This window comes from Podarcis cretensis (genome assembly GCF_951804945.1).
Source record: "Podarcis cretensis genome assembly, chromosome: 2".
Lineage (NCBI taxonomy): Eukaryota > Metazoa > Chordata > Lepidosauria > Squamata > Lacertidae > Podarcis > Podarcis cretensis.
The window spans coordinates 41120285-41145114 of record NC_137171.1 but is presented as its reverse complement, the minus strand read 5'-3'; the positions used below and the strand labels follow the sequence as shown (position 1 = coordinate 41145114).

General features: G+C 44.3%; 1 protein-coding gene across 1 annotated transcript; it reads left to right on the top strand.

Annotated features, from left to right (window-relative positions):
- Positions 1-3928: 3928 nt before the first annotated feature.
- Positions 3929-22944, top strand: LOC307210309 (TBC1 domain family member 24-like; the record flags this gene model as incomplete). Its single annotated transcript, XM_079966052.1, has 7 exons — positions 3929-4118; positions 11756-12788; positions 13785-13943; positions 17259-17322; positions 19000-19095; positions 20852-21116; positions 22194-22944. The coding sequence occupies 7 exons, from the start codon at positions 3929-3931 to the stop codon at positions 22337-22339; spliced, it is 1953 nt and encodes a 650-aa protein (XP_079822178.1). The 3' UTR covers positions 22340-22944.
- Between the last annotated feature and the right edge of the window lie 1886 nt (positions 22945-24830).

Genomic DNA, 24830 nt, shown 5'->3' with positions numbered 1-24830 from the left:
TTAATTCTTCAATAAGCGATTTTTCCTCACACTCACACCCTGGAATCACAGAAACAGTGAAGCTTTTCTTTTGCATGTCCATCATAATTTATAGAATGCAGGATGATTTGTTTTGGTAAACAAAGAGCAGGTTGCTGATTAAGCTTCACAGGACAGGAGAGGCATGATTAATCCAGAATGAGTGTTTGCTCACTTGACAATAAGAATAGACACATCAACCACAAGAAGAAAAATCTTTGGTGCCCTTTTCATGAGTTAAATGACAGTATTTATTTTACTCATCAGTTTTTACATTGAAAGCTGAACCTGAGAGATTATGACACACCCAAGGTCACACAATGGTTTGCACATAGTGATGTAAACCATGGTCCATTAATCTATGGTTTATTAAGTCATGGCTTAGTGCTGTGTGCAAATCCAGCCCAGCAGAGTAACTATTGTTTATTAACTATGTTTAAAGGTTGCCCATTAAACAATGTTTGTAGTTGGTTCATAAACCTTCATTAATGTTAATCATAGCTTAGCGTTACATGTAACCACCTCTTTAAAAAGGAAATTATAGAAGGCATAAAAAGTATACATTTCCTACAGAGCCACCACTACCCAAAAGCTACAGAACTGTGACTGAAGAGTGGGGAAAAAAATTTCAAACCCTTCCAAGGCTCAGCTGTTCTCATTGGTGCTTTTAATTGCTGTATGATGTAATAAACAAGATTTAGGTGATTGATGCCTCAGCTTTAACTATGGTTACCATTAAAACCATGGTTTAGTGTTATGTGCAAACCAACTCAATGAATCCATGCTGGGCATGATTTATTCATTCTATTTTTATCCCTCCATTCCTTTAGGCTGTGCAAGCCCACAGAAAAAGGTACCATATTCAAAAAGACCAACTTTTTCATGCAATGCAACAACAGGAAGCACTGGTTCTTCCTTTTAGCCTTGGCTTGAAAATTCTAGCAGTGGCTTGAACTTTCATGTGCCTGATTTAATATGTGATATCAGGTCAGGAAAGCTGCATGTCATTTGCCTAAAACAGTTTGGTGGGCCCAACCTTCAAGGCCTGATGGATGACTAGGAATTTGAACCTAGATCTCCTTGGTCCTAGTCCAACACACTAAACACTACAGCATAGTATAATGGTATCATTCAAGGCTCTTGTCCCAAGCTAGCTACCCAACCTTATTTTACCCAAAAGTTAAGTCTCACTGAATTCAATAAGATAAGCAGATCCTTAACCCAGTGTGCACTGGACTTTGTGGGGAGGGGGCTTTGCTGCTGCAGAAGCCTACACTGCACCCATAGGAAGCATGGTAGAACACACACTATTATTGCTGTTGGCCATAATCATTGTGAGGTCCTAAAAGAGCAGTGGCAATTGTGGAAACAACATACTCAACTATGCCCCCTCCTGGCTTCCACCCTGGCCAGGCTGCATATGTCCCTGTTAGGCTTGCTTCGTTACTTTCCATAAATGTGCATTGGGCTGTATCCTTCCTACAACCAAGCCCACTGGATTCTCCATGCCACTGTCAGGACACGTACATCATGAAACACTCATCAGCTGATTACTCTGCTAGTGGCAGTAGTGTCTTCTCTCTCTCTCTCCCCCCCCCCCCTTGTAGTAGAATTGTTCTTAACACACCATGCAGCAGTTTTCTGTTTCCGCTTCACTTTTCTGAACCCTTTAGCAAAGTGGATTGAGAAGATGCTGGGCTCAATTCCTGTCTTTGCACATTTGAAATGAAGTAATCATGAAATATTCATCATGTTCAGCTGCATTCCTCATTGGGAGGGAATGGGGCCTCTGCATATTTCATTTCTTCCCCATTAAATTTTAAGAAAGAGTGATCCCTTGCTCACAATTCTTTAATTAGTTATTTTTATCCACCTCCATTTGGCTTGCTTCGATTCATCTAGAAGAAGGCAATCTTCCAGATTGCCGCATGTCAAGAATATGCGAGGAAGAATGCATTTTGGCACTCTTCTCAACGTAGGCTTGATCAGTGACACTTACTTCTGAGTAAACATGCAACAGGTCAGGATGCACATGATGCAAACTCAAGTGTAGCTGCAGCAGCAAGAACTTGCGGGGCATAGAATCATAGAATCATAGAGTTGGAAGAGACCACAAGGGCCATCGAGTCCAACCCCTGCCAAGCAGGAAACACCATCAGAGCACTCCTGACATATGGTTGTCAAGCCTCTGCTTAAAGACCTCCAAAGAAGGAGACTCCACCACACTCCTTGGCAGCAAATTCCACTGTCGAACAGCTCTTACTGTCAGGAAGTTCTTCCTAATGTTTAGGTGGAATCTTCTTTCTTGTAGTTTGGATCCATTGCTCCGTGTCCGCTTCTCTGGAGCAGCAGAAAACAACCTTTCTCCCTCCTCTATGTGACATCCTTTTATATATTTGAACATGGCTATCATATCACCCCTTAACCTCCTCTTCTCCAGGCTAAACATGGCCAGCTCCCTTAGCCGTTCCTCATAAGGCATCGTTTCCAGGCCTTTGACCATTTTGGTTGCCCTCCTCTGGACACGTTCCAGTTTGTTTGGCAGAAATTAGTTTCATTGTTTGGGGCCATTAGGTAGCAACAGGTGCCACTTTTATTTAACTAGTCTCATTCCTGTTCTCTTAACATCAGCTTGATCTATAAAAATTAGAAGATGATAATGTTTATCTCTACAGGCTGTGAAATGCTCAGCCAATTAACAGGCTGTTAAAGGCACAGACATATACCAGGCTGTGTTTTTCTGATCAGCTCTAGGGCTAGAAATGAATGGTTTGAAAATGTTTGCAGGGAGAAGGTTGTGCTGTGGTTAGGAGGGATGGAATACTGTTGCACACCACCCTAATCCAGATTCCAGGGGTTCCATGCAAGTACCCAGGGTTCGGTTACCTCAGAATGAGGGACAGCAGATACTGTGGTATCTCTATGATACATGGTTTATTTATGCATATATACAACCTGCAGATTGATGTATTACACAGATTAGCAGCAGGAGGGCACTCTGATGGCGAATAATTCCCAATCATTATATTCCCATCTTAACAGTCCCACCTTCTTTCTCAGTGCAAGTATAGCAGTCACTTCAGAACTTGTCCTGCTTTCCTAGGTTAGACAAAACTCAAACAACAGCCCTTTGCTTATTATATTCCACTCAAAATTAAAACTGTTTATACACGTACCTTTAAAGAACATTGAAATTACATTATTTGCCTTGGAGAATTCTGGGCACTGTAGTTTACCTCTCACAGAGTTACAATTCCCAGCAACCCTTAACAAATCACAGTGCCCAGAATTCTTTGAGAGAAGGCATGAGCTTTGAATGTGCTTTAAAGGTGTAGTGTGTATGCAGCCTGTGTAAACAAAAGGCCTCCCCAGTGTAGCTCTGTGGTACATTTATAACAGCTTTCCCCTTTGTTTTTATACACTCTGAACCTCACAGCTTCGTCAGTTAAAACACTTGGCATTCACTGTTCACATGATTCTATTTCTATCTTCAAGTAGAAACAAAGGAACCAGCAGGAAGCAGTTGGAGAGCCAGTTTTGTTGTTTATGTTCCATCCTTTCAAGGACGTTTAAACAAGGACAGAAATCGAGAGACACCCCTACTTCCCCTCCCCTCTCCTCTGTATATTGGTATGTTTGTTTTTCTGGTACACATGGGACTCGTTTTCTTGTGATATTGCAAGGACCACACAGGGAAATAAAGTTTACCCTTGGAAAAATAAATGAGCCTTTTTAATGGTCCTGATGATATTTTGATCAGTATCTTGCCTATTTACATCCTGCTTGACAGAGAGGCGTATGGCAGGCATGAATGAGTGAGTAGGTGGGGGAACGTTTTACTAGTGTTTACACCAAATAAGCATCTCCTTCGGGGAGGAGCTGGCTGCACAGGAGGCCTCGGGCCCAATAAATGAGGCACAGGAGCAAAGCTTCAACCAGGTCATTCGAGCAAGGACAAGGGATGCTGCAGATTGGGCTGAGTTATACCAGCCCCACTGGGGCCCCCAGAGCAGATGTCCCTTTTGACAAAGCAAGGGCAAGGAAAACAGCAAACACCATGATGGGTGAGCTAAAGGAAGGCAACCTGGAGACCGCACAAGGTAAGACATCTCCAATCAACCTTGCAGATCATCGGGGGTGGGTGGGGGTGGAGTAGAGAGTCAGCCTAGATTTTACTTGTACCTATATACCAGAAGGTGGCTTGAGCAGCCCAAGCTAACAAGCTGTTCACCTGGATGGAAGTGTTATTTGCTCTTAACGAGTAGTTAGTTGTAACAGAGCATTAGATCCAGGTGTTGCAGGGTTTTGCATTTGGCTGGGGTAGACCCGATGTCTGTTCTCTTCCGAGGGCTAGTACAGAAACTGTGTGGCTACAGGTTTTCCACACCTGAACTACATACAGCAACCCAGCAACTACATACAGCTTTAAAGCTCCAGGCATGCTCCCTGAGATGTGCTAGACAGAGGGAAGCATGCATTTACAGGCTGTTTCTGTTTCATTTCATTTTTTATTATGCATGTTCTATTTGCACAATAGGGTTACAATGTACTGTACTAAAGAAAGCAAGACTTTCATCAGTTCAGCTTCTGTATGCATTATCAGTTTAAAATGCTAGTCGTTCTTTTTCTTAATTCAGATTGAAGCTGGTTTGGAGGAAATGAATCAAATTGCAGCATTTCCCAAGAAACGACAGTGTGTACACAGCTTCAGTCTAACCAGGCCCTTATTTCTGGATAGAGGCAAGGCATGTAGATATGGCACAAGCAGGAAGCTTTCTGTTGTATAAGTTAGCTTTACTAACATAGTTTAAAAAGCAAATCCTAACTACAGAACAGCACAAGCTGCAGAACATAATGTTATCTGAGATATATTTATTTATCCATGTGCTGTTAAAAGACAACAACACCTCCTAAAAACACTTAATCACAAATTTCAGTACTGATGAAGCCACAATTTTTCAGCAATTGCAAAACATTCCCTCCAACTACTCTTAGGTCATCGTTAACTAACTCTTTTTAGCAATTGCACAGTATTTCCCCCAGGGGGACTCGGCTTCAACGGCAGGGCTAAAGAACTTGCCCACAGCACACATTTAATTTCAGAGGTTTTCATCTAATGCAGGAGTTTTAGGCACACCTCGGGTCTGTAGACAACTATAATGACCTTCCCTGGCACAGTTTAGCCTCTCCAGTAGTCTCTTTTATCTCTTGATCCATTTTCTCCAACATGTTTTGCTTACCTTTCCTTTTGTATATGATTTCCTTTGCCATGTAACTCTTTTGTTCCCAGGACTTTCCATATGGTTTATCCCAGCAATATGTAAGGACCGCCCCCCCCCACTCTCAGATCATTCCCACCACAGCTGCAAGCCTTTTTTCTTCATTTCTTTCTTGCTCTCAGTTCTTTGGTTTCTATATTCTGAGCTGCTCCCCGTTTTCCAAGTGATAAGAACAGGGCCAGCCCCATTATAATGCAAAGTAGATCTAGCCAATTAGGGAAAGAAAATGAACCTTGGTTCATTTTAAGGTGTGTCTGTGTGTGTCTTCCCTGGTGAAAATGTCATTGCTGCCCCACAGAATGAAGCTCAGAAATCCAGGGTGATAGCGTAACTGCATTTATGAATTTTCTAACTCCAACTTGTTTGTTTTAAATTTGTATACCACCCATAAGCGCTGACTTATGTGGAACCCTGGGTGCCCAGGTACCCACATATTTTTAATGAAACCCCTCCCCTCAAGGTTCCACTCCACAGAGTGAGCATACCACAGGGCCTGTGCATGTGACGTTGGCACATCCCTGCTATGTGCATGAGTGATGTCAGCATGCTGCGGGTCATGCTGATGTCTTGTGCTCATGCTGCAGGGCGTGCCGACACTACACAGGCACACTGTGATGATGTTGGCATGCCTCAGGCACCCACTGTCATAGTGGCGCGCCTGATACCACCCTCATCTGAAGACCTCAGGGCAGTTCACAGCATAAAATGTGTATTTAAGACGTGATTCTCCCCTTCCCCGAAACTTGTAAGAATGAAAGAGAAAACCTTCCCGATGCAGAGAAATCCATCATCATTATACCCCATACAGTGGTACCTCGGGTTACGGATGCTTCAAGTTACAGACGCTTCAGGTTAGACTCTGTTAACCCAGAAATAGAGCCTCAGGTTAAGAACTTTACCTCAGGATGAGAACAGAAATCACATGGCGGCAGCGGGAGGCCCCATTAGCTAAAGTGGTACCTCAGGTTAAGAACAGTTTCAGGTTAAGAACCGACCTCCAGAACGAATTAAGTTCTTAACCTGAGGTACCACTGTATTGCTGGGTGTGGGGAGGTTGAGAGGATATGGTTTGTATCAGTCCTGCACCCAGTGTTGCTTTACCCACTTTACTGGAGGGACAGCGAAGTTAAGAGTGTTGTATGACAACCCTGCTGTTGTTATTCTGGTTTGTTGCTGCTGTTGTTAAAGGGAAATGCAGGATGGACTGTGAAACTGGTTGTAGCAGCTGAAAAATTAATTAAAGGTACAGGGGTGAAGGGAGCTAAGGGAAAAAGTTTCAGTTCTGGGTGGAAGGACGTTATGTAGATACCAGACATAGACAGAAAGGCTAGCCATTTAGAGAGCGAGATGGGCGTAGACATGGTGCATAAGTTTCTTACAGGCCGGGCCTATCCAGCTTCGATGACTATTTTTCACCAGATCTATCAGAAATGGTAGACATGTTCTTTGGTGTTAGTTCTGTATGCATGTATACACCCCCCCAGCACCTACAATATTCCTGCAGACACCAGTGAACTGGAGTGTGTCACTTTCCCAGACCCTGAAAGATATTACATCCCCAGGCTAGAAATAAAAAGCCAGGGATCAAATACATTAACATTATTTTGTTAAGTGCCTGAGACCCATCATTTGGGGGAAACCATAGCTACAGACTCTGTAACTGCAATCAGGGCCTCCAAACTAACACCACCCTCTTCAGCTCTGAGGAGAGCAACAACTTCCAGATGGTTTTTTGTTGTTGTTTTTTGCATTTGATTGTCACTCGCTACTCTCCCCCCCCCCTTCTTTCCCCAAGCAATGAGCCATTGCAGCTGACACCCGTGTTTCTGTTCTGGCTTTTCTATTTCTGTAGCATCTCTGCAGTACAAATTAATAATATAACAATGCTATAAATTGTTAGGCGACAGGTGTTAACTGAATGCTAAGCATTAGCACAGTTTAACTTGCAGCCATTATGAAGGATTCTGGGATAGCAGTTCTGGACCTTATCAACTCCAAACCTACAACAGCAAGTGTGCACCGAACTGTTATCTCTCCCACCTGCAAGACCATGCAAAATCACAGTGATATCACTCCCAGTATATTTCAGCTTTAACTATTCAGCCTCTAAGGTGCTTTGGGAATTACTCTTCCCAATGTATCTTCTAAACCTAATGCAGGGATGAATAGCATTAGGACCTGGGCAGCCATTCTTGGAGGCATGCTATTCGGAACAGATTTTGGTAAAAACTTGCAAGTTCTTACTCTATCATGTCGTAAGAGATGTCAACAGGATTTCCTGTAAACAGTATACTGTATAGGGATTAGGGTCCCTGCATCCCAACCCCCAATCTATTGACAAGAACTGCTGCTTTGCCAGATAGATTAATGTAACCTACCCTAATTTAGAGGGCTGTTGCAAATGTAAAATGGGGAGGGGAGGAAAACATACACAATCTTGTGCTCTTGGGTAGAAAAGCAAAATGCAAATATATGCTACACAGCACATACCGTAGTTATCTGAAGAAGTGTGCATGCACACAAAAGCTTATACCCAGAACAAACTTAGTTGGTCTCTAAGGTATCTGAAGAAGTGTGCATGCACACAAAAGCTTATACAGTGGTACCTCGGGTTACAGACGCTTCAGGTTACATACGCTTCAGGTTACAGACTCTGCTAACCCAGAAACAGTACCTCTGGTTAAGAACTTTGCTTCAGGATGAGAACAGGAATCGCACGGCGGTGGCACGGCGGCAGCGGGAGGCCCCATTAGCTAAAGTGGTACCTCAGGTTAAGAACAGTTTCAGATTGAGAATGGACCTCCAGAACGAATTAAGTTCTTAACCCGAGGTACCACTGTACCCAGGACAAACTTAGTTGGTCTCTAAGGTACAAGAAGAAGAAGAAGAAGAAGAAGAAGAAGAAGAAGAAGAAGAAGAGGAGTTTGGATTTGATATCCCGCTTTATCACTACCCTAAGGAGTCTCAAAGCGGCTAACAATCTCCTTTAGCTTATACCCAGAACAAACTTAGTTGGTCTCTAAGGTGCTACTGGACATTTTAATTATTTTTTATTTATTTTAACTGCATCAGATCAACATGGCTACGTACCTGAATCTAGAAGCACATAGTTAAATTATGGAATAAACGCCCATGGGAAGCAGTGTTGGGATGTAGATGGTCATCAACTTAGATGGAAATAAAAAGAGGATTAGATAAATTGATGGAACATAAAGCTACTAGCCACAATGACTAGGATATGCTTTCATTGTATGCTTCTGAATACTAGTTACTTGAAACCATAGGAGGGGAGAGTGCAGCTGCATTTAGGTCTTGTGTTTAGCTTCCCACAGGCATCTGGTTGGCCACTGTAAAAACAGGATGCTGGACTAGATGGGCCATTGGCCTGAACTGGCAGGACTCTTATGTTCTTACATCATTGCATTCATACACATCACATAAATACTGTAACACTATAAAAGTAGCCTCCTTGCTCTAACTGCAATGTTTCACAATCCAGATATTTACAGCAAGATACCCAGGCAAACAAAAAGTTTGACAACCCTAATAGCTAACAGACACAGAAAGCTGTATACATTATTTAACAATACATTGCATGGGGCATTCCAACCTAAATTTTATTTTATTACTTATGTTTTAGCAGATCAGGAAGTAGGATCAATTAAGTATTAAACACACTGTGATTAATGTGACCTATATTCACCATGATTTCTAACGTTTCACCAGCTTTACGTTCTGTCTTCTACTTTAGAAAGCCCTAAACTCCATCATGGGGAGAATCAGCAAAGTAATCCATCTGTTTATTTTATGGCTGTCATCTGCAGCTGCAGGCATGGCATCTCTTTTCTCCTGAGGAGGCCTTCCCAGGAAGTGGTTATTAATTGCCTGCCTGCCTGCCTGTCCCCACCTCTCTCTCATTTAAATGATAATCTACCTTGTTACTTGAAGAAGATGCAGTTGCTTGGCTCAGATTGCATGATATTATTCGTGCCTTGATTGGCTTTTCACAAGCCTGCCTCTGGAACATTGAACGGCCCATATCATCAAGCAAGTGGATACCCTTTGTCCATGCCAACAATTTCACGTTAGAAGATTCTGATTTCAGATCTAAATGGAGTTGAAGCTTTCTGAAGGAAGCCTATGGAATACTTCCTAGGTTCCTGAACTCCTTACTCCCTCAGAGAATATGTGCTTGGGTGATTTTAGGCTCCAAATACAGTCTGGGAAAATGCACTTTGAAAATCCTGTTGCTATGCAAATGGTTCCTTTTGCCTTTTCGTACCACTTTAAGATGGGGACGCAGGTGGCGCTGTGGGTTAAAGCCTCAGCGCCTAGGACTTGCCGATCGAAAGGTCGGCGGTTCGAATCCCTGCGGCGGGGTGCGCTCCCGCTGCTCGGTCCCAGCGCCTGCCAACCTAGCAGTTCGAAAGCACCTCCGGGTGCAAGTAGATAAATAGGGACCGCTTACCAGCGGGAAGGTAAACGGCGTTTCCGTGTGCGGCTCTGGCTCTGGCTCTGGCTCTGGCTCTGGCCAGAGCAGCGATGTCACGCTGGACACGTGACCCGGAAGTGTCTCCGGACAGCGCTGGCCCCTGGCCTCTTAAGTGAGATGGGCGCACAACCCCAGAGTCTGTCAAGACTGGCCCGTACGGGCAGGGGTACATTTACCTTTTACCTTTACCACTTTAAGATAAAGTGTGGTTTATGTTATGTACTGAAGTTCTCACCCTAGGCCAGCAGGGGGATACTGTAGATAGTTATGCAAATGAAGGATAGAAAGTGACATTCAGTGATTGGATAGTTTTAGAAAGTTGTTACATTAATGTGGTACTGGAGCTCTATATAAGCAGGCTGACTGAACCCTTCAGTTCAGTTCTGTCTTGACCTGTGAATAAACAAGAGCTGTTTGAAGAATCGCTGTGTCATCTGATATGTTCACCCACAACTTAACAGTTTATAAATCAGTTTTAGAATACCATTTATTCATTCTACCAATGCCTAATGATTTTGATTTCCTAACCAACAAGCCTCTGTTTATATGTTGCATAATGTGTATATGGATCTACATTCTCTGTGCCAGGGATTGGAAACCCCTTTTCAGCCCAAGGGCCACATTCCCTTCTGGGGGCCGCATGCCATTGCTGAGCAAGGCCAGAGGCAAACATGGGTGGGGCAATGAATTGAAGTTTTACCCTTGGACAGTAGGCTAGTTTCCACACACGCTCTCACACCCTTTATCTCTGCTCCACCCAAGGAGTTAAAAGACACATCCCAGCCTGGCAAAAACACTCAAGGACAGTGAGAAGCAAGGCTAATGGTGGGTATGGCTTTGAGAGAGTCCCAAGGTCCACATTCGACCCGCCAGGCCTGAGGTCCACCACCCTTGTTCTATGCTTAAAGGTAAAGGTAAAGGGACCCCTGACTATTAGGTCCAGTCGTGACCAACTCTGGGGTTGCGGTGCTCATCTCACTTTATTGGCCGAGGAGACTGGCATACAGCTTCTGGGTCATGTGGCCAGCATGACTAAGCTGCTTCTGGTGAACCAGAGCAGCACACGGAAACGCCGTTTACCTTCCCACCGGAGCGGTAGCTATTTATCTACTTGCACTTTGATGTGCTTTCAAACTGCTAGGTTGGCAGGAGCAGGGACCGAGCAACGGGAGCTCACCCCATCATGGGGATTCGAACCGCCGACCTTCTGATTGGCAAGTCCTAGGCTCTGTGGTTTAACCCACAGCGCCACTCGCGTCCCTATGTTCTATGTTTAAAAGGTAAAGGTAAAGGTACCCCTGCCTGTACAGGCCAGTCGTGTCTGACTCTAGGGTTGTGCGCCCATCTCACTTAACAGGCCGGGGGCCAGCGCTGTCCGGAGATACTTCCGGGTCACGTGGCCAGTGTGACGAAGCTGCTCTGGCGAGCCAGCACCAGAACAGCACACGGAAACGCCGTTTACCTTCCCGCTATAATGCGGTACCTATTTATCTACTTGCACTTAGGGGTGCTTTCAAACTGCTAGGTTGGCAGGAGCTGGGACCGAAAGACGGGAGCTCACCCCGCCGCGGGGATTGGAACCGCTGACCATGCAATTGGCAAGTCCTAGGCACTGAGGTTTTACCCACAGCGCCACCTGCGTCCCTATGTTCAATGCTTACTCACATTTAAATGTTTTGTTGTTCTACCTTTATAACTAATGATGAGCAGATAGCTTTGATTTACATGAGAGATGGAAGCATCCCCAAATACTGTACCTAGTAAATGAAAGCCTATGAGGTGACAAGTGATAACTATGACCGGTGCTTGTGTTTAAATTTTAAGTGGGAATTGTCTGTGGTTGCAATTCCCAAGAGACTGGATAAAATCCCAGTGCTTTTCACCCACGGTTGTCAGGAACAGTTTAAGCAATCTGCCCAATGGTGAGATGTGAGTCGTGCTGAACCATGGTGCTTTTGCTCCACAGAGACCACCGATCTATCTAAGGCCTCCTTGCAAATCCCTTTGGTGGTTGCGATGGACATGGACGCAGCCTCCTGCTTATGCTGTAGCGAATTTGTGGACCAGAACAAGATGCCCAAGCTGAACGAGCAGCAGGACAGTCAGGAGTACCTGTTTGGCAAGTCTATGAAGGAGCTCAAAAAGCTGGGGAGGGAAGGGCGCTGGGCAGGAAGTCACACTCTGAGGGCGCAGGCTTATCAGCATATAATCCAGCACATACCGTGCCGGCTCATGACCCCTGATGCCGAAGTCTACAGAGATGTTGCCAGCAAGCTGTTTGAAGCCCCGAACGAGAGCTTCGACCCATTACCTGAATTCCTGGAAGGAAGCATCATGCCCGAATACTGCCTCTCTGAAGAAGGGGCAATTGCAGTGAAAAGGATACTCATCTGCATTTCCAGCTTGTACCCTGACATCACCTACTGCCCCCTGCTTCCCGCTGTGACTGCCCTGATGCTCCATTACAGCCAAGGCGAGGCCCAGTGCTTTGAGGACACTTGCCGGCTCCTCTACTGCAATGCTCCCCACACCTCCTACATTGACCACTCCTTCCTCACCCACGAGGCTTCATGCATGACCTTTGGGGACCTGGCCAACAAACACTGCCCAGCTGCCCACCGCCTGATAGCGAGCTCATCGGACAACATCTTTGAGGTGTATTCTGACTGGCTGGTCTGGCTTTTCGATGGCCTCCCATTCGATTATGTCATCCGCATTTTTGACGTGTACCTTCTGGAGGGGCAGAAAGTCCTCTACCGGATCGCGCTGGCCCTGCTCAAGCAGTTCCAGCTGTCCGTGGCTTCGCAAGGCTTGGAGGTGGTGGATATCAAAGGGAGCTTGTGGGGTTTCATGCGGGACATTCGTGAGCACATGACCACCGACAAGCTTCTGGAAAAGGCGTTCAGCATCCGGCTTTTCTCCCGCAAAGAAATCTGGCTCCTTCAAATGGCTAACAGGAAGGCATTAGTGGAGAAAGGAGTGACCGCAGTGCAGCACAGGTACAAAAGGCCATGAGGCACCATCCAGTTAGATCAGTCAGTAGAACATGAGACTCTTAATCTCAAGGTTGTGGGTTCAAAAGATTCCCGCACTGCAGGGGGTTGGACTAGAGGACCCTCATGGTCCCTTCCAACTCTACAGTTCTATGATTCTATGAAGGATCTCCTTTACATCCTACTTTAGATATTGCACATTCTCTTTTGAGAAGCACTCCACCAAACACTGCGGCTAAGTCAATTACAGAGCACTCTACAGTACAGCTACAGATGACCAGAGACATTCAATCTCCATAGGATAATCTCATACAGATTTTTTTCCTGATAGCACTATGGTTCCCACTTTAAACAGTCATGACCTGTGACTAAAGAATTCTGGGAGCTGTAGTTTGTTAAAGGTGCTGAAAGTTGAAAGCAGCCCCCTATTCCCTTCTTAGAATTACAATTTGCAGAGTTCCCTGGGGATTGATTGTTAAACTACTCTGGAAATAGTAGCTCTGGGAGAGGAACAGGACTCTCCCAACAACTCTCAGCACCTTTAACTAATTACAGCTCCCATAATCCTTTGGGGGAAATCATGACTGATAGTGCTTCAAATGTATGGTGAGATTGTGGCCTTAGTATAGAAGCACAAAAAGGACCAGGATTGTCCCAAGTGACAAAGAGATTTAGGAAGCACAAAGGCACATGGCATTGGTAAAGTAATATTTCTGGATCAGCTGCTTTAGAATTAATCTATACCACATTGCCAATTGTTGCATTTGTTCTCTCCAACAGTAGGAAAAAGTAATTGCCTTGACTAATTTTGGATCTCATTCTTTGGAACTGACACAACAGTCTGTTATGTCTACTACCATTGGACATAACATATGAAGAGCTGGCTGTGTGTTTGGTTAATAGTATCTTAGGAAGAAAAATCTTTGTCCTTAGGATTGGGCTCTATAGAGCTGTTTACAGTACAGGATTAATTATTTTTCCCTTCTTTCCTCTGCTGTACAGGCAACCATTTCACCTCACTGTGAATGCCCACAATTTCTCTTCCACCATTGTTACTGCTCAGGAAATGCGTGTTGTCTGGTCCTGGATCCCTGAACGATTTTCTTTGTCCTCACCTGTCCTCATATTCTCAACTTCGGAAAATGGATACAGCTTGCAGAGGTAAGTTGGCATCTGCACAGTGAGTTTCAAACCATCAGAATTCTCAACAGGATAAAAAGGTTAAAACATTTGGGGCTTTTTAGTTTAGTTATAAGGCAAGTAATGGGAGACATGATAAGGTTTTATCAAATTATGCATGGTGAGAAGAAAAACTTTTTTTCATCTCTCCTAATACTAGAACCTGGGGCCATACAGTGAAGCTGAATGTGGGAAGTTTCAAGAAGCATAAAAGGAAATATATAGGACATAGCTAAACCAGTGGAGAGAGATTTTTCTCCCTCTTCCATAATACTAGAACTTGGGACTATCCAGTGAAGACTCAGGGCAGTCCTTTGCACAGTGCATAGCTAACCTATGGAATGACCACTAATTTGGATGGCTTTAGAAGGAAATGAGAAAAAAATCATGGATATGGGTATCAATGGTTATGAGCCACAACAGGGCTAGTTCATTCAGGGAGGCTTGGGGAATAATTCAAGGTTGTGCAGGAAATGAGGTAATATCCTGTGAAGTGTGTTACGTTGCCTTTGAATGGTGCGTTGCTTTTGGGTTTGGGTTTATTATGTATTTTGTGTTCTCACTTTGTATTTTTATGTTGTGAACCACCCTGTGACCTTCAGATAAACAGAGCAGTGCCAGATTTACATATAAGCTAAACAAGCTATAGCTTAGGGCCCCACTCTCTTGGGGGCCTCCAAAAAATGTAAAGAAAAAAAACCTGGATGTACATTTCCAAAATATAAGATAAAAAACAAATAAAATAAAACCTACATACAGCAACAGTGTTTTGTGTTGTGTAGGCTCCTATGATGTGTAAGTAATGGGCCCCGCCTGCTAGCCTGCTCCCTAAAATATTCAACACAAAAAACAGTGGCAATTTGTTGTTGACAAAGGACAGCTGGACATATAAAGGGCCCCATTAACTTCAGTAGCTTAAAAGGTAAAGGGACCCCTGACTGTTAGGTCCAGTCGCGGATGACTCTGGGGTTGCGGCGCGGCGCTCATTTCGCTTTACTGGCCTAGGGAGCCATCGTACAGCTTCCATGTCATGTGGCCAGCATGACTAAGCCGCTTCTGGCAAACCAGAGCAGTGCACAGAAACGCCGTTTACCTTCCCACCGGAGTGGTACCTATTCATCTACTTGTACTTTGACATGCTTTCGAACTGCTAGGTTGGCAGGGGCAGGGACCAAGCAATGGGATCTCATCCCGTTAGAGGGATTCAAACCACTAACCTTCTGATCTGCAAGCCCTAGACTCTGTGGTTCAACCCACAGCACCACCTGCGTTCCTTCAGTAGCTTAGGGCCTCATCAAACCTAAATCTGGCCCTGGAAAGGAGGCACACAAATTTAATAAAGAACAAGAAGAAGTAGTTATCTGTTGGAGGCAGTATGCCTCTGAATGCCAGTTTCTGGGAATCACAAGTGTGGAGACTACTGTTGCACTCAGCTTTTGCTTGTGAGCTTCCCAGAAGCAACTATTTGGCTACTGTGAGAACTGGACTATTGCTTATTGCTTATTATTCAGGGCATTTATCTAGGCTTAAGAATTAATTTGAGAATGTGCCCCAATGATTTTTTTTTATTTTTTTTTGCACAGGAATAGCCATAGGAATAATATTTGTTTAAAACATTTCTTCAGCCAAAAGGGCTCCCAGGGTAGCTGACATGAGATCGATAATAGTGTGTGCCCTCAGACTAGCATGACACAATGTGATAAAAAGGGAATAAGAAAACTCCAGGAGTGGTTTTTAAAGTTTGTATAAGGACCAGTTGGGATGGAAACAGCTGAGGAAGAGATGGAGCAAAATGGAGCTGATCTCTCTGGAGTGGTCCTGCTTCCCTTCTCTTCCTCTGCTGCAGGCAGATGGAAAGGAAGTGTTCCTATAACATTTATGTTGCTTGGAGAGAAGCCTTCTGGAAACAGGACTGACTAAAAGCAAAGGGCAAAAAAGCTGTACAATATCATGTTAAGATTTCAATGCAACACACAAATAAGTGAGGGGAAAGACTGCTTAAATTTGCTCCATGGATCATTTGGATGCCAGCGTTGTGCCCTCCGTCCCCCCCCCGTCCCCCCGCTGTTTTGAAAATGTGCACACAGAAGCGGCTATAGGGATGCAGCCTGCTAATGTCAGAAGGGTCAACCATGAATTTGTGATGATTACCTTGGAAAGTTCCCAGGACTCGCTTTGCAGGCCATGCATCTCATACTAGCACCTGGCCAGTCTGTCATTACAAAGAGATGGGCCTCAAGCTATTTTCTATTGACATTTCCAAATAAAAGAACGTAAATATTGAAGTCTGGCCAGGTACACTGGGACACATGTAACAACAGCAAATCTTGTTAGAAAACAGCCCTGATGGTCTGCTTGGTAGAAGTGTGAAAGCGCCCCCTGCTCTCTCAGAAGATATATAGTAGGATCTGATCAGTGTCACAGTCCCGGGGCAAATAATAGTTAAGACACACTCACATCCAAAGAAATATACTTTCACAATCACAATTAAGCCGCCTGATTTCAGACCTAGGAATTGTACGTCAAGATCCTGCATGTACCCCTGAGATTATGTTGTGCTTAAAATTTTATCTGAGCAATTACTTGCACCACTGAGCAAAAATTCTGGCTTCAAACTCCACATAGCATGCCAGCCTTGCCTGTTATTACATATCCCTAAACAATACTGAAAATGAACAAAGGAGTGTTTTTGCCACCTCTCCTTTATGAGTTTGCAAAGGCTGCCTGTTTAACACAGCAGTGGTAAGCACAAGGAGATTGATGACTGTCACTACGTACTGCTATTCCTCCAGGTACTTAAACTAGTATTGTCCAAACCTATCAAAAGAGATGCAGAGACAGATTTCTCAGTGATGCATGAAAACACCAATGGGATGAAGTTATGTCCAACTTCTGCAGAGACCTTGCAGTATCAGTGTTGCAACTCAGAGCCATCCCATCTCCTCCCTGCGTTACTTCTTCTTTCACCAGCAGTGGACTTAATCCAGAAAATCCTCCCCCAAACCCAGGCATGCAAAGCATCATGGGGTCCAGCCCAAGATTACATGAGCCTTTGGCCTGATCCAGCAGGACTCTTGTTCTTAATGAGGAAAGCATGCAGTAGATCTGGATGAATATGCAGGAAGCCAGTTTTGCTTGCACCTTGATGCTTTCATTGCCCCAGGCTTCCTAGTAATGCACTAAAGTAGAATGTACTGTGCTGACAGGTCACAGTCCATTCAACTTCCACCTCAGTGCTATAATGGGATTGCTTTCCCTGACATTAGCTCACCCTTCTTCCTTCTTTGTTTCTTACAGGTTTTATTCCTGCTGTGAAGGCTACGAACCAACGGTACTGCTGTTAAGAACCACACTGGGGGAAGTAAGTCTCTTCTGAGCATCCGAGAGACCTGTGGGTCGGGCCTTTCTTCTATGGGTCTAGGCTGAAAACACAAATAACAGAAACCATCAGCAGAGTACAGTGGTACCTCTAGATACGAACGGGATCCGTTCCGGAGCCCCGTTTGCATCTAGAGGTAAACATAACTAGCGACGGCACGTCTGCACACGCACGCATTGCTTTTTGCCACTTCTGCGCATGCGCTGACATCATCTTGAGCGTCTGTGCACGCGCAAATGATGAAACCCGGAAGTAACGTGCTCCGTTACTTCCAGGTTGCCGAGGAGCACAACTCGAACACGCTCAACTCGAAGCATATTTAACCCGAGGTATGACTGTACTCTGTATACTCTGCCTGGACTAGCAACAAGTTCCAAAATTCTCCGCTGAAGGATGCTCGCTGAATAGTGAACACAAGCATTTGTTCGTTCATATCTGTAACTCACTCTGATGCTTTCCAAATCGGGAAGAGTGGGGATGGTGGAGGCAAATTGAGATCTGGGTCAGAATGGTTAGGAAGGCTATAAAGAGCATCTGTTTTGAGACACAGGACAGTACAGGTTCCCTTACCCCCAGGTGAAAGGGGTGCTTCCAAACAGTACTGTTCTTTCAGAATTGATAGAAGGTACTATTATTTTTCTTGGGTCACTCTTAAAGACAGCAATATTGGGCAAGCAAAGCTATTTTGTCGTAACAAATGAATGAGTGCATTTATTCGTAACTGTGCTACTTTGGATGTCAGTTACCTGCCAGTTGCATATCTGTTTCACTCCTGAGAAAGGAAAAAGAACCACAACTGAGTTCTGTTCCACCAAGTTTTCATACTCGATAAGGAGCTGCAGCCAAGGACAACGCATTGCTTTCCACTCACAATCTTAAGTGTACACTTCAAAATGTAACAGGTGAAATGGTCCTGGCTTTCCTTTAACTAGACTAAAGTGACATTGACACATTGTGGGTGGTGCTTATCTTTATGGCTGGGTACCTGAGGGAACACTTGCTTCTACCTCAACCTGCTCAGGCCCTCCTCTCTGTCTAGGTGATCAGAGGTGCGTGAGGAGAAGCCTTTTCTGTTGTGGTGCTTTGCCTCTACAATCTTCTCTAAGAAGGCTCAGCCTTCAGGACTTTAACACTTTTAACAAAAGTCCTGTCTTTTATGGTGCTCTTTAAAGTTTTTAACTTTTTAATGTTCTGGTTTCATGCTGTTTAGCTTAAAACTTTTTAAAAGAAGGCTTGAATTATAGCGTGTAATTCATGTTTCTTTGATTTGTTAGACACCCCAGATCTGCATGTCATTGAAGGGAAGACACATTTTAAAATTTAGTTTAATTAACAGCGAGAGATCACAAATTACAAACCTTAAGCTCTCTGTCAATCCAAAGTCCCTATCCTAATATTTGCTCCAGTTTTATCTGCTTATTATACTGTCATAAAATGGCTGAAAGACTGTGATAGTATCTCATTTTGTGACACTACTCTATTTGGTACATAGCCATATCCAATTATGGCTGTGCTGCTCCAATTAAAGCATTCGAAGGGAGTGACCCTATCAATCTTCTGTGATAAAATATATATATTTGGATCCTCAGCTCTTTCTGAGATCCTCTAGGAATGATAAATGACAGACTTTATTGTTTCTTGTCTCTTCCTTCCATACAGGTGTGTGGAGCATTTCTGTCCTCCGACTGGAGCGAAAGGAAAAAAAGTGGGGGGACATCAAGTTTCTTTGGCACAGGAGAATGCTTTGTTTTCACAGTGAGTTTAAAATTTATTCCCGCAATGTAGATTGGGTTGATTTTACAATTTTTAAAATTAAATGTGGGCCTCAAAATGCATTTTCAGGCTTAAGCTGAAGCCCACTCTGCCTATCCCAAAATGTAGCTGTGAGTCTCAACACCCCTACTAGGTAAGGCGGCCAGCCGGCTGTAGAAGAGTTGCAATTTCCTCTTCTGCGCCACCTTGTTCTGAAAGTGCAGCATGTCATGTGAGCACAGTGAGCTTCCTGCATGTACAGAAGTTGCCAGAGCAGCTTCACCAAGTAGTAAACCAACTAATTCACTACTAGGAGTCTGGGTGTTGCAGCCAACTACAACCGCTGCTTAATATCTGTGACATACCCTCCTTCATTGGCAGTATTTAAGCAGAGGCTTGATGGCTATGTCCTGGCTTCCCTTCTCAGACACAGTACATGGACTCTGGGCTTCATTGCTACCAAAGACTTCATTCCACAGTTCACTGCATGGCCTAAACATAAATCAGGGTGTAGGTTACACAGTTCATAAGCAGAGTTCTAAGTTCATGGCTAGGCACCTGGTCTCAACCCCTGTCATGCCTCCTTGGCTTTCTGTTTGAAGAATAGGGCAGGCACAGCCATTTGTGTGGATGCAAGTAACACAACTGGGCAAGCAAGTAGGCACTCCTGTGCACAGGCTGTGTCTGCTCACAGCAGTGTTCATGTTGGTGTGTACTTGGAGATGGAGTCTGATTCACTGCCTGACCAAAATTCAGGCACCTCCCTGGTTTTGGGGGAATTGTCATTAGCTGGAGGTGGGTTTGGGGACCGAGTCAGGCAGCTCCCCCTCTTCAGTTCAGATATCTGCCACTTTCAGGGTAGGAATGTCTCCAAAATAATGACTCAGTCCTGTCCCCACCAGGTCCTGCTTGGCACCTCCTAGACCACTTGGCCCCTTCCCAGGACCCAGCTCAACCATCATATCTCAACCCTTCTCCAACCAGCCCTGCCAAGAAGTCTCCTCAGGGCTCATGACAACCTGAAATTGCAACATTCCACTTGCGCTAATCAGGGGGCTGGTCTACGTCAGGGTTTCCCAAAGTTGCTTCATCAGCTGTTTTTGGACTACAACTCCTATCTTCCCTAGCTAGCAGGACCAGTGGTCAAGACTGACTGGGACTGTAGTCCAAAATCAGCTGGAGACCCAAGTTTGGAAAACCCTAGTCTATATTATCTTGAAGTTTCCCTCCAAGCCTTAAATTCTATGTGCACTATGTTCATATTGAGGTTACCAGGAGCTCAGTTGAACCAGTTCCCTCAAGGAGTCATGCCCTAGGGCAGAGCTTTCCAAACTCTGTGTTGTGACACTTTAGTGTGTTGCCTCCAGTGTGTAGGTGTGGCACATGAAACTCCCTGCGCACCTGCCAGGGCTGGAAAGGGGTTAGTTTGACCTCCAGTTTGCTAGTAAAACTAAATTACTGTATCATGAAATGATACATGTCAAAAAAGTGTGCCACCAACATGAAAAGTTTGGAAAGCTCTGTCCTAGGGGAAGGGCCACAGCTCAGAGCAGCACATCTGCTTAGCATGCAAATAGTGCCAAGTTCAATCTTTGGCACCTCCAGGGCTAGGAGAGACCCCTGCCTGAAACCCTGAGGAGCTGTTGCCAGTCAGATGGGCTCAGGCAACTTTCCTATGTGCCCTCCTGTTCATGTGCTGCCCTAACAGAGCAACCGCAATGGAAAAATATACTTGATTTATGTCATTTTGCTTTGAAAGGTTCACCCAGAAATGGAGCGATATGAGTGGGTGTTCATCAAGAAGCCGGAACAAGCTAAAGCTCTGCCTCAATCCCCACGCCCACGCTCTCCATCTCCCTTCTCTTCCGAGGGTCACTCAACAACCAGCTCAAACCACCTCACTGTGCCAGTGCTGGACATGATTAAATACCGCCTCTCTCCATTCCTGGCAATTCGACACTTCAAGCTGCCTTCCAAAACAGCCTCCATGTTCATGTCTGGAACTCAGAAAGAGATCATCATAGGTAGCTATGCTTCTACTCTGATACTATAGCTGTCACAGAGACCATAGTGCTGCAGACATTTCTGGCACCCAGGACTGGCCCTATCGTTAGAGCGGGGAAGCTGCCTCAAGCAGCAGTTGCTGGCAGGGAAGGGAGGCAGCAGTGGCATGGTGTTGTTGGGGTAGAACTGAATGTGCCATGTGACCTGTCCTGCACAAACACCTAAACATTGACCATGCTGGTTGGGTCTGATGGGAGTTGCAGTTTAGCAACAGATCCCGCTTCCCTGCTGTTAGGGGTAAAGGATAAACCAAAACATTTCATAGAGGAACTGAGTGATGAGAAGCCTTGCACTGATATGAGGTACAGCTCTATGTAAGGTAGCACAAATAATATCAACTTGACAGCCTACCAGTGATGGTACAATGAGGCTTGACTGCTTGCATGCAGCATGCAGCAATATGCACCTATGGACTACACTGTTTGCATGCAGAATAAAGCATTAATCTAAACTGAGAGACCTTTGTGCTCATATATAATGCAGGGGTGCTGTGCTATACGTGAGCAACCTAGCAGCACATGCAGCTTGAGAAAACTATGGCTACTGATGACAGCCACTAGGAGGCTACATGATCACATTAGCACAGAAAATATTCCCAAGTACTTTGGCGTAAGATAGGCATATGCCTTTCCAGTTTAAAAGCTTATTTTGGAGCTCCTTGCAAACCGTGTTGAAATTTAGGTCAGGTTTAGTCTCTGGAAATGCAAGATTAATCCCTTCGCTGTCTTTCACCAGTTCAATTATTTAGATGAAGCCATTTGAATGGTTGTTACTACGTTTCAGCAGGTGGTTTGCTGACAGAGTAACTATAATGAAAAGGAACTAGTTTTGCAAAGTACCAAATTTGGGGCCGATATACCGTACACACATTTCCTTTCTGTGCCCCTGCATATGCTGCTGTCCTCTAATCAGAGTGTTTCAGATTCAAGTTCACAGCAATGAAATCTGCTACTGATCATACAACAGAGGACAGCATTTCAGTTTGCCTTTCATAGCCAGCAACAGCCCACAACAAATCTCTGTTCATTTCCCCCCAGGTGGTGGAGGAGGCCAAGCTCTGTTTATTGACGCTGATCTGCATCATGGTAGAACGGAGCACTGCGAAACATTTGACAACCCTCCTCTCTGCCAAGAAAACTTCCAGGTGCAGCTTCTAGAAGTCTGGGGCTTTCAAAACTCCTGATAGCGCCAATGAGATGCAGTATTTCAGGCTGACATTTGTCTCCACAGCACTGGGCATGACAACTGGAAGTGAAAGAAATGACACAAGGTGGTATCTGGAGATGTCAGGAGCAGAACATTTTCACCCATTTTGGAAACTGTCCACTAATGCAAGACTTTTGGCACTAGGCTTTCTAGTGAACAATACGAACAAAGGGAAATAGTCCCAACCAACTATAAATAAGATGAGGGGAAATGGGATAAAAATGTGAATAAACTGGAGTAGTAGCTATAGTACAGTGGTACCTCAGACGCTTCAGGTTACAGACGCTTCAGGTTACAGACTCCGCTAACCCAGAGATATTACCTCAGGTTAAAAACTTTGCTTCAGGATGAGAACAGAAATGGCACGGTGGCAGCGGGAGGCCCCATTAGCTAAAGTGGTGTCTCAGGTTAAGAACAGTTTCAGGTTAAAAATGAACCTCCAGAACGAATTAAGTTCTTAACCCGAGGTACCACTGTATATGAAAAGTATTTTAATAAGATGGAATAGCAGCTAAAACAGGGGTCGGCAACCAAAGGCCCATAAGCCACAAGCAGCCCACAGGGGTCGTTTAACCAGCCCCTGAGCTGAGCTGCCTGCTTGGCAAGCCCCCGCGTGCTGTGCTAAACTGGCACAGTGCGGCAACTCGCTTCCGCAGCACCGAAAATTGCGTCCGCGCATGCAGAGACGCTGAAAATCGCAGGCGAGCGTGCTATCTGGCCCATGGAAGAATCTCCGCTGCAGTGAACCGGTCCAGGCGAAGTAAACCTTGCTGACCCCTGAGCTAAAACCAATGTATGTCTTTAAGGCTTTCTGGTGATAATAAAAAATATATTATTTTACCACAGGGATGAGAAACCTGTGACCCTCCAACCTGTTGTTGGACTCCATCTCCTACAACCATGACCATTGGCCATGTTGTTGGGGCTGATGGGAGTTGACAGGCCACATCTTCCCAACCTCTGCTTTTGTCATTTGCTCTGAAAACTGTTCTACTTAGATGTCTGAAAGGTTTAATTTTAATGAAGATACAGAAGTGGTCACATTCTGCTCCCTTTTATTAGACAAACCGAGTGGAAATTTCCAAGAACTCCTTTTATATTGGATTGTTTGGGGCAAAGATAGATGATAGCTTAATAATAATAATAATAATGCCATATACTAGAGCAAAAGAACAGCAGGTTTTTTTTTTTTTTTTTGCTTTTTTAAAATGAGTGTATAAATCATTGAAATAATAAATTCTAAGGTAATGTATATCAATCTAATTTTTTGTGTATGATGCATTTTCCTTCAGGTATCTTTATATTTTGAGATATGTACTGTTTTTCAAATTTTGTTATAATAAATAATGCTTTTGAAGCATGTTCCCATATGTGAAATGCTGCTGCCATGTGCTCCATTTAACATATCCTCTTTTTTTCCATTTTCACTTTTCCACACTGAGTGGGGAAGGGATGCTCTTAAGATAATATTTAATCTTCGTATGCAACTCAGAACCAAATCCTTTGTTTCCCAGCTATTTTATTTTATTCTTGATTGGGGGTTTTTTGGTCACCCTACAAACTTTACATAATTCCCACTCCAACTGCAGCCAACCCATGTAATATAAACTTTGTTACAGTGACTTAATGATTACTGTCTGGATCTCTCTTTCTTGCCCCATAAGATTATGATACTATTAAGCAGAGGGACGAGCAACTGTTTTTAAAATCACCTAACTCTATGAGAAACAGTATACATTGGCTTAACTGTTGTGCAGGGTGGCTGATTTTGCCAGCAGAGTGAGCGAGCGAGCGCAACCAACATTGTTCCCTTGGCCCTTAATTCTTGCTTCTCTTTTAAAAATGTAATTCTGGAGAATAAAAGGCCACATTTGTAAAGCTCCTGTTACATTCAGCAGCACTTGTTATGCACACCTGTGTCATTCTGCATCTGTACGACAGACTCAGACAGACAAGCAGGTAGCCTCTCCCTATGGCCAAAACAAGAGTTCAGAATGCCCTTGAGCCACCACAGACCTTCTCAAGAAAAAGGCAGGAGACATCTGGTGACTGGGCTGCTCTCTGGACTGCCTCCCACCGCACCAACACTTCAAAACAGTTCTGCAGTTCCTCTGGGCATCATGCTGGATATAATTAAGAAATGTCAGCAAAAGATTTGCCATAAAATGGCCCTTTCCTCTTAAAGAGTGGATACTTTTAGACGAGGGATGAAAACAGGGAACCTACTTTCCCAATTCACCTACATCCTAAAGATGAAAGGAAATAAAATTGTCTCTGCCCTTCAGGGCTGCCAATCATTCCACATTTCTTCCTGTGCTGATGAATAAACAATGCTATGTGCCACCTCACTGTCATCAAAGATGTATATTTACAACAAAGAGATTGGTAGCATGGTTGACACCAGCAAGCATCATTGTTGTTTAAAATATAAAAGTATATAGCACATTCATTAAAGCGCAGAGTCTATA